Raw genomic sequence first — 10,000 nt, forward strand, 5'->3', positions numbered from 1 at the left:
AGTGTGGTGAGCAGCAGAACGAGAGAGAAGCAGAACGAGAGATAGTAACGAAAAGCCGAGCTAAGATGGCGGATTCAGCAGCGCGCACACCGTGCAGCAACTGAAGACGCCAGGAAAGCGATTATCGAGTGTACCACGGTAGCCTGTTTAGTTGTGTTCCCGTTGGACCGCCTTGCCAGCAGCCGGCTGTTCAACGTTGGACCAAGCGGGACGCCAGCTGGACATTAATCGTCGTCTCCACGAGCGAACACAGACTCCCGCGGAGCTTCGACGCGGACCACTTCATCGACGCACATGCCATTCGACCAGGCCTCAACGCGCACCACGCCACTGGACTATAAGCCTGTTCAGGCCAGAGACTATCAGTGAGTGATTGAGAGTGTGTGTGGCCGGCCGGGAGGGAATGTGTATTTGGGGATGGATACATCATTTGTGTAATAAATGTGTTGTTCATATGTAATACCGTGTGTTAGTTGTTTGTAGCTCCAATGCTAATGCTAGTTGTTTGTAGCTCCAATGCTAATGCTAGTTGTTTGAAGGCTAATGCTAATGCTAGTTCCCTTGCTAATGCTAACGACATTAACTGCTAGTCTAACGGTTTGCTGGCGCCCCCTGCCTGTATCCTCCTATACTGCCTATTTAGCTCCATTAGTTAGATAACCAGCCCCTTCCTAAATTATACAGTCCTTTTCAGCTACTCCCTGGTTACAATTGGTCCTTCGAGCCGGATTGGTAGTGTAGTGATAGCATGGCTGAGCGCAGCCAACCAGACCAGACAGTTAACCCCCCTTCTCCGCCCCCTGAGCCAGAGCCACGACCACAGAGAGTCCCGCGGTTGCCTCCGAGGTTACAGGAGTATGAGCTTGAGCTCGAAAGCTCACCGAGTGGTAGCGAGGAGCGCACTCCACGGGATACAGTGGTCGGAGAGGCCGAGGTGTCCGCCGGCGCGCGGGTGGCTAGCACTGAGACAGCCCTCAAAGAGCACCAGCCTGAGGATGAGATGGCAGAACCGCAGGGTTTTGCCGTGGAAACGGAAGAACAGGAAGGAGAGGCCCGGTCCGACAGCGCCTGCGGGCGGAAGAGGGAGGGCCTCAGCCTTAACGATCTGCCTCCCAGTACGGCGCGCTCGAGACCTAGCTCCTGCCGCTCAGTGGCTTCCTACCGGTCCAGGGCTTCCGTGGGCAGTTCTGCCTCTGGGGCGGATAGCCTGCACTCCAGAGGGAGTAGTGCCGCGCTGTCCGAATATATGCGCCAACAGGCCGAGATGGCGTTAGAGCGGGAGCGCCAACAGGCCGAGACGGCGTTAGAGCGGGAACGACTCCAGTTCGAGCGTGAACGCCTCCAGCGCCAGGAGGCGCTAGAACGCGAACGCCTCCAGATGAACGGAGCGGAACGCGCGGCGGAGAGACAGCGCCAGGAGGCGCTAGAACGTGAACGCTTCCAGATGGAGCGCGACCGCCTCCAGGCGGAGAGACAGCGCCAGGAGGCGTTAGAGAGGGAACGCATCCAGTACGAGCGCGAGCGCCTCCAGATGGAGGGGGCGGAACGCGCGGCGGAGAGGCAGATGGCGAGAGAGCAACTGCACGCAGAGAAGATGGAGGAAATGATGCAGACCATGCGCGACGTGTGCATCAGCAGAACTCCGTCGGCCTGTAGCTCCAGAGTATCATCCGCACGGCCCTCTCGAGTGCCATCTCCTGAACCCCCCGCCGATGGCTCCATGACCCCCGCCAGGACTGTCCAACTACAGGCCCAGCTGACCACCTGGAAGGAAGAGGACCAGGGACCCGACCGCTACGCGGCCCAGAGGGAGCCAGCGTCGCTGCCCGGGAGGGGAGTCATCCCCCAAGAGCGTAGCACACCCCTAGGTCCTCCAGTGCACCAAAATGCATGCAGGCCGGACACCCAGACCGTCACTCCAGCACCGATGATCCACTACAGGATGTTCCCCCAGGTGGAGGGACCCAAGTTCCCCTTCTTCAAGGACGAGGACAGGAGCCAGTATGTGGAGCTACGCATCTGCCTAGACACGCTCTTGGACAACTCCTGTTCGGAGTCCTACAAATATGCGATTCTCCTTCAGCATGTGAGGAACCCCAGAGCCCACAACATGGTACTGGCTCATGCCTCCGCACCTACACCTTACACCAGAGCGCTCGCTGACTTGGATGCCCGCTACGGTCGTCCCTGGAACCACGCCCTTGCTGAACTGCAAGCCCTCGAACAGCAGGCCCCCATCAAGGATGACCGGGCGCTGGATGACTTCGCGCTCCGCGTGCACACCTTGGTTGGAATGCTGAAGACGCAGGGCCCAGCTGGCGCCAGCGAGATCAACAGCACCTCCAACGTAGAGCGGCTGCTCCGCAAGATCCCACGCTTCCGGCAGGAGAGGTTCCGGCGACAGCAGCGCGTTCGTAACCCCGAGAAGTTGGGTCTGAGCATGGCTGCCTTCGCGGAGTTCCTACTGGAGGAAGTGCATGACACCAACGTAGACGCCATGGGTTACGCTGAGCCGAAGAAGGAGAGGGAGAAGGGAGACCGCTGGGACGGGCCGAGCTCGAACAGAGGACGCCCAGTAGGAGTGCTGCACACGGAGGAGGAGCCTCGGAGAGAGAGGACCACCCGACCTGAGGGAAAGGATTCCTCTCAACCCCCTCCAAAGGGACGGAGAGGTCCACCGCCATGTCCGTACTGCACCAGCGAGCACTGGCTCAATGAGTGCAGTGACTTCAACAACCTGAGTACCGAGGCCAAGCAGAGGTGGCTCGAGAAGAACCAGAGGTGCTGGAACTGTGGGCGCGACCATCTGGCGAAGAACTGCACCTTGAGGAGGAAGTGCAACCGCTGTGAGGAGGTCCACCTCCACATCCTACACGAGGTCTCCCTCGCCAGGTCCACGGAGGGCAACAGAAGCCCTAGGTCCGGTCGCGCACCGGAAGAGGAAACCCCTGTCTACTACCTAGACTCGCCACAGAGCAGCGGCTCCAAGGTTCTACTGAAGGTGGTGAAGGTCCGACTTCACCACAACAACGCTGTGTACGACACGTACGCCGTTCTAGACGACGGGTCGGAACGGACCATACTTCTCCAGGGGGCAGTGCGCCAGTTGGGGCTCCAAGGGACTGCGGAGAAGCTGACTCTGCGCACGATACGTCGCGACCTTAAAGAGGTCACCGGGGCGAGAATCAACTTCTCTATCTCCCCGGCGGGGCGGCCGTCGGATAGACATCGGCTTCAGAATGTCTTCACCGCCGACCAGCTAGCGCTCTCCCGCTACGACTACCCCCTGGAGAGGTTACGCGCAAGATATTCCCACCTACGGGGAGTAGACCTACATCCGATAGAAGGAGCGGAGCCAACCCTTCTCATCGGCTCGGACAACGCTGAACTGATCGTGTCGCTCCGTCCTCCGCTGAGAGGACCACGAGGCTGCCCGATGGCTGTTAAGACTGCGCTTGGGTGGGCCCTCCAAGGCGCTACCGAGTGGAGAGAGAGAGACGGGAGAGCTACGTCATCCCTCCATGTCCGAACCGAAGAAGCAAACCAACCAACCGGGCCGCCTGGAGTGGAATCTATTGCTGCCAGTGCACCTGGAACAGTTAGTACCACAAATGGTTCACCACAGGATGACCAACCAAAGAAGAAGTCTCTGTGGACAGAGCATAAGTCTCTGGATGGGAAGACCTACTACTACAACTCCCAGACTAAGGAGTCCCGGTGGTGGCGCTACCGTGCCATGGCGGCAACAGCTGTTGCCGAGGAACACCTGCAGGTGGCCATGCACCCTCACGTGGCCGAGGTCAGCATTGACGCACCCGTCAACTCCGTCAAGTACACGTCAGCCATGAAAGTCTCAGCCAGTATTGTAGACGCCTCCAAGGAGGAAAGGCCGAAGTTGGCGAAGAAGAGAGTAAAGTGGAACCCAGAAGAGGAGGCCAAGCAGGCCTTCAAAGAGCTTCTGGAGGAGGATGGTGGTTCATCCGACGCGTCATGGGAGCAAACCATGAGAATGATCATCAACGACCCACGCTACAGCGCCCTGCCCAAGCTGAGTGAGAAGAAGCAAGCGTTTAAGGCCTACCAGGCTAAGAAGGAGAAGGAACAAGCCAAGCAGCTCAGGAAGAGGAACTGTGAGGCGCTGACGAGCATTCTGGACAACATGGCCAACGTCACCTACTGCACCACCTGGTCCGAGGCCCAGCAGTACCTGCTGGACGACCCCTCCTTCGCTGAGTACGAGGCGCTGCAGAGCATGGACCAGGAAGACGCTCTGATCTGCTTCGAGGAGCACATCCGCGCCCTGGAGAAGGAGGAGAAGCAGAAGATTCTGCTGAGGGAGAGAGACAAGATGTCCGAAGGTGCCGTGGTACTGGTGAGGGACCAGTCCCTTCCGCGCGCCGCCTGGCAGACAGGCAGAGTGGTCGACACTATCACCTCCTACTTCACGCTGCTAGAGCAGCCTAGCCAGTGTGCCTTCTTAGTTAACTGAAACCGAGGGTTTCATGGGGCGGCTGTTGTGAAGGCCCACAGTTTTAGAGCCAGTTTTAGTTTCCCCGAAATCAGCCCTTCTGCCCCAGTTATTTACTTTATTATTTTCTATACAATTCATATACGTTTGTGAAGTGTATGTATTATTATTGTACTGTTTATGTATATGTTGATGACGTAGTATATCCGGGGTGTGTCCGTGACCGGATGTTACGTTCGGTGGTGCCTATATAAGAGACGGAAGTAGTCCGCGAGGCAGAGTGTGGTGAGCAGCAGAACGAGAGAGAAGCAGAACGAGAGATAGTAACGAAAAGCCGAGCTAAGATGGCGGATTCAGCAGCGCGCACACCGTGCAGCAACTGAAGACGCCAGGAAAGCGATTATCGAGTGTACCACGGTAGCCTGTTTAGTTGTGTTCCCGTTGGACCGCCTTGCCAGCAGCCGGCTGTTCAACGTTGGACCAAGCGGGACGCCAGCTGGACATTAATCGTCGTCTCCACGAGCGAACACAGACTCCCGCGGAGCTTCGACGCGGACCACTTCATCGACGCACATGCCATTCGACCAGGCCTCAACGCGCACCACGCCACTGGACTATAAGCCTGTTCAGGCCAGAGACTATCAGTGAGTGATTGAGAGTGTGTGTGGCCGGCCGGGAGGGAATGTGTATTTGGGGATGGATACATCATTTGTGTAATAAATGTGTTGTTCATATGTAATACCGTGTGTTAGTTGTTTGTAGCTCCAATGCTAATGCTAGTTGTTTGTAGCTCCAATGCTAATGCTAGTTGTTTGAAGGCTAATGCTAATGCTAGTTCCCTTGCTAATGCTAACGACATTAACTGCTAGTCTAACGGTTTGCTGGCGCCCCCTGCCTGTATCCTCCTATACTGCCTATTTAGCTCCATTAGTTAGATAACCAGCCCCTTCCTAAATTATACAGTCCTTTTCAGCTACTCCCTGGTTACAAAGTTCATGTTCATTTTTAAACAACACAATACTAATGTTTTAACTAAAATGTTCAGAAAGCCATATTTGGTGGTCTGGGGTGGTCCGGTGGTCTAGCACCACGGTCTACAGTGCACACATATGCCCATGTCGGCATGGGTTTGAATCCTGCCCATCCCCTGCTGACATGCCCTTTCTCCTTACTTTCCTGTCTGTCTTCACTGTCTCTGTCCAATAAAAAATGTAAATATGAGTGGGACTGCCCCACTCAGAAAATAATAATAATAATAATTTTAAAAATAATAACTTAAAAAAGAAATCAGAATTTGGTGGAATAACAGTGATTTTCAATCATAGCTTTCATGCGTCTTGACATGCTCTCCACCAGTCTTTCACATTGCTGTTGGGTGACTTTATGCCACTCCTGGCGCAAAAATTCAAGCAATTCGGCTTTGTTTGATAGCTTGTGACTATCCATCTTCCTCTTGATCACATTCCAGAGGTTTTTAATGGAGTTCAGGTCTGGACATTGATCTCTGGTGGTCCTCCTTCCACACCTGGCTGTGTGGAGTGGAGCATTGTCCTGCTGGAAAAAACTGCTGGAGTTGGGGGACATTGTCAGAGCAGAAGGAAGCAATTTTTTGCTCAACCTTCTATGTGGCTTGATTCATGCATCCTTCACAAAGACAAATCTGCCTGATTCCAGCCTTGCTGAAGCACCCCCAGATTATCACTGATCTTCCACAAAATTCCTCTACCAGGTGTTGGGCAAAGCTGAAAATGTTACTCATCAGAGGGCTTTTTTCTAGCTTTGCACCAAGGAGCCTGTTTAGAACCGTCCTCACTGTGCACTTCACCACTGGCTGCTGTTTGCCATCCTTTTTGTAGGTCACTTGATGTCATCCTACGGTTGTTGAGCAGTGTTGGGCACGTTACTTTAAAAAAGTAATTAGTTATAGTTACTAGTTACTTATCCCAAAAAGTAACTGAGTTAGTAACTGAATTACTTCATTATAAAAGTAACTGGTTACTAGGGAAAGTAACTATTGCATTACTTTTTAAAGTAAACATTTAACAATATGAAGTGCTTTTAAATCTTTGTAGTGTAAATTAAATAAATCAAACTGTCACACAACTTCAGACAACTGGTAGACAGACTGTAACTTCAAGTATTTGCAACACAACAAAAGTAAACAGTTAAACAATATGAAGTGCTTTTAAAGTAGTACTGAAAAAATAAGACATGAATTTCTTGGACAAATCCAACTTTAGCTCCTAAACATTCATTCATTCATTCATCTATCCATCCGTACACTCCTTCCTAACATGCATCCATCCATGCATGCATTCATTCATCCAGCCAACCCAGTCATCTAACCATCCTAGCCAATATGAAGTGTTGACACTGAACTATGGTTGGCTTATGGTTGGCTTACCATGAAATGTTCTCTACCATAGCCAATCATGATCACTTAAGCGGTTGTCTCGCCCCTCCCCTCCCCAACAAACAAACAAAAAACACCTTTGCAGCTGTGACTGAGGTCGGATGACAATGAGAAGCTTCAGTAGTAACGCGCCGCATTGAATTACCGGTAACGGTAACGGCGTTATAACGATGGAAATAGTAATTAATTAGATTACCTGTTACTGAAAAAAGTAACGCCGTTAGTAGCGCCGTTTATTTTAACGCCGTTATTCACATCACTGTTGTTGAGTGACATTCGAATGAGTTGGTCATCCGGTCAGTGGAGAGTCATCCGGTCAGTGGAGAGTCGTGATGACACTCTGCAGAATGAGCCACAGAGATTGTGGAACAACCAGGAGGAAACCTTCAGCATACACACACACAAACACGGACTTCCTTCAAGGACTCACACATACATAAACACGCACGCACCCCACCCCATCCCCCCGCCTTCTCCCCTTTGCCCCCACCGTGGCAGCACACTGCGCCGCGATTAGAATAGCAGATGTTAAGAACAGCACACAGGTGTTTTATTTCCTACAGAGCGTGATGTAACCCCTCCCCCCCCCCCTTTTTCCTTTTCCTTTTTTTTTCTTCATTCTATGGTTGTATATGTTTTGATCCTGTTGTAAAGCGCTTTGAGTTGCATTTCATGTACGAAAGGCGCCATATAAATAAAGCTTTACTTACTAGAGTCGTTTTCGCCCTCTGCCGTCTGTCGTTTTTGACATTTTAAGAATGGAAGCAACCTGACGCTCACTGTATCCCTCTGCCAGTAAAGCCAGAATTGAACCCTTCTTTTCCTTCTCAACTCTTTTGGCATGATCAATAGTTATTTTTTGATTCCAATTACTTTCAGCACTATTTTGCCATATTTTTCCTTGTTAAAGATTCGGCTCAGCTGATCACCTAAAAGTACCTCACTAAGTAGAATAAGGTGTGCCTGTGTTGGAATTCACTGGAATGGAATGGCTGCCATATATATGTAGAGATGCTGATTTAAATATTTGGAGTGGTCTCTTAATTTCTTCCAGAGCTGTACTCACACTCCACTCGCACTCCACTCATTTATCACATAAGCACAAGCTTAAGGAGAGCTTCATGCTTCATTACGTTTGGATTAGACTCTTACTGTTACACAAGATTACAAGGTTGGGTTGGTTGTAATGTAGTCTCATTGGTACTAAGTATCACGGTCCTTTCTGCGACACAATCCTTCTGCGACACAATTGTGTTTTTCCATTTATGTATATAGCATGGTGCTAACAACGCTTAGGTTGTGGGTTTTCGATTCCCGCTGGGACCATAGCCTAGTACATACTAAACAATCGCTATGAATAAAAGCGTATGAAAAAACTGCATATTATATTGTTATATATAGATTGACTGACAGTGTTTCTCTCTCCCCCCTGTAGTGAGCAGAGCATCTGCCAGGCACGGGCCTCTGTGATGGTGTATGATGACACCAGTAAGAAGTGGGTGCCCATCAAGCCAGGCCAGCAAGGCTTCAGCCGCATCAACATCTACCACAACACTGTCAACAACACCTTCCGCGTGGTGGGAGTCAAACTGCAGGACCAGCAGGTACGACACCTTTATTACACCCTTGAGAAAACAAACAAAAATGGATGGTACAGTCAGTGCTTCGGTGCACAGGTTTGACTATTCTCTTACCTGTCCATCTCGTCATCTCTCTCTTTCTTCTCGGTCCCTCCATCTCTCTCTGTTCTCCTCCTCTCCATCCCTCTCTCCTCTCCCCTTCTTCATTTCTCTCTCTTCTCCATCCCTCCCCTCTCCTCCCATCCTCCCCCCTCTCTCTCATCAGGTGGTGATCAACTACTCCATAGTGAAGGGTCTGAAGTACAACCAAGCCACGCCCACCTTCCACCAGTGGCGTGATGCCAGGCAGGTGTACGGCCTCAACTTCGCCAGCAAGGAGGAGGCCACCACCTTCTCCAACGCCATGCTCTTCGCCCTCAATGTGCTCAGCACCCAGGACGGAGGTCAGGGTCTGTGTGTGTATGTGTGTGTGTGTGTGTGTGTGCGTGTGTGTGTGTGTGCGTGCCTGTCTGTGTTTGTGTCTGTGCATCTGTGTGTGTGTGTGTGTGTGTGTGTGTTTGCGTGTGTATGGACCTCAGAGAGATTTCAGTTGACGCTCATCATTCAACAGATTCTCAGCGATAGTAGAGGATGTCATTATGTCTAAATTTAAAATTAGACAGCTTGCAGTTGGACGATGTGTAGGGTTTTCAGACAGCCATATGGTAATATGTTAATGAGATAAAGCCTGGCCTGAGAGACAGACGGATGAGGCAATCTCAGGTCACCAGAGAGGAGATTAACACCACTAATGAAGCAGTTTTGCTCACATACACACACACACACACACACACACACACACACACACACACACACATACGCATGCACACACACACATTTTCTTTTCGCACACACACACACTTTCTCTACTGTAAATAAATACATTCAAAAAGTAATTATTTCTTCTTCTAGCATTGTAACTGCCAATGGCCCATGACCGTAGCATAAGTTACTCTTTCTTATGATGACCGATGAATAGATGATTCACTTACTAAACACACACACTCAGGCTCCTCTTAGCTCTCTGGGTGTCAGGACACACTGGTCGCCCTCACACTGAAGCTGTTGGCTGTGAGTCAACTTGAGTGCTGGGACTGGAGGAGAAGCCCCTTACTTGACCATGCCCACCGGACCCGGCGAGATAATTTTTTAGCTAGAGACTGTTTACATTGATGTGGACTACATTTCCCAGGTGCCTTGGCGGTCCACATGATCACGTTTTTTTTCTTTTCTTTTCTATATGCAGTGGGCCTGCCATTATTGATACCTCATTACACTAGTTGTTGTTTCAGCTATGGGTAATCTATACACATTGGATTGTACAATGTTCATTTGTTAATATCTAACACTTTTATAGCACTATTGAGTTTTTTCTAGAGCTATCTTGGAGCATTTAGGTTAAGTTGTGTTTAAGAAGGGTTTTGCATGCAGCATCTCAATTGGGGAGATAGCTGTGCTGGGGTGGGGCGGGGGGTGTGGGCTCTGTGTGTTTAATGTGCT

The 10,000-nt window shown here is 50.9% G+C and overlaps 1 protein-coding gene across 1 annotated transcript in view; it reads left to right on the top strand.

Annotated features, from left to right (window-relative positions):
* The window catches only part of evlb (Enah/Vasp-like b), a gene marked incomplete at both ends in the record, with an annotated part of 44,652 nt that overhangs the window by 19,882 nt on the left and 14,770 nt on the right, over positions 1–10,000 (top strand). Inside the window, 2 exons of the mRNA XM_080550338.1 lie at positions 8,317–8,485; positions 8,727–8,904. Of these exons, the coding sequence (XP_080406464.1) occupies positions 8,317–8,485; positions 8,727–8,904 (347 nt within the window). The remainder of the gene's footprint in view (positions 1–8,316; positions 8,486–8,726; positions 8,905–10,000) is intronic.

The sequence above is a fragment of the Nansenia antarctica genome (assembly GCF_963989245.1).
Source record: "Nansenia antarctica genome assembly, chromosome: 1".
Lineage (NCBI taxonomy): Eukaryota > Metazoa > Chordata > Actinopteri > Argentiniformes > Microstomatidae > Nansenia > Nansenia antarctica.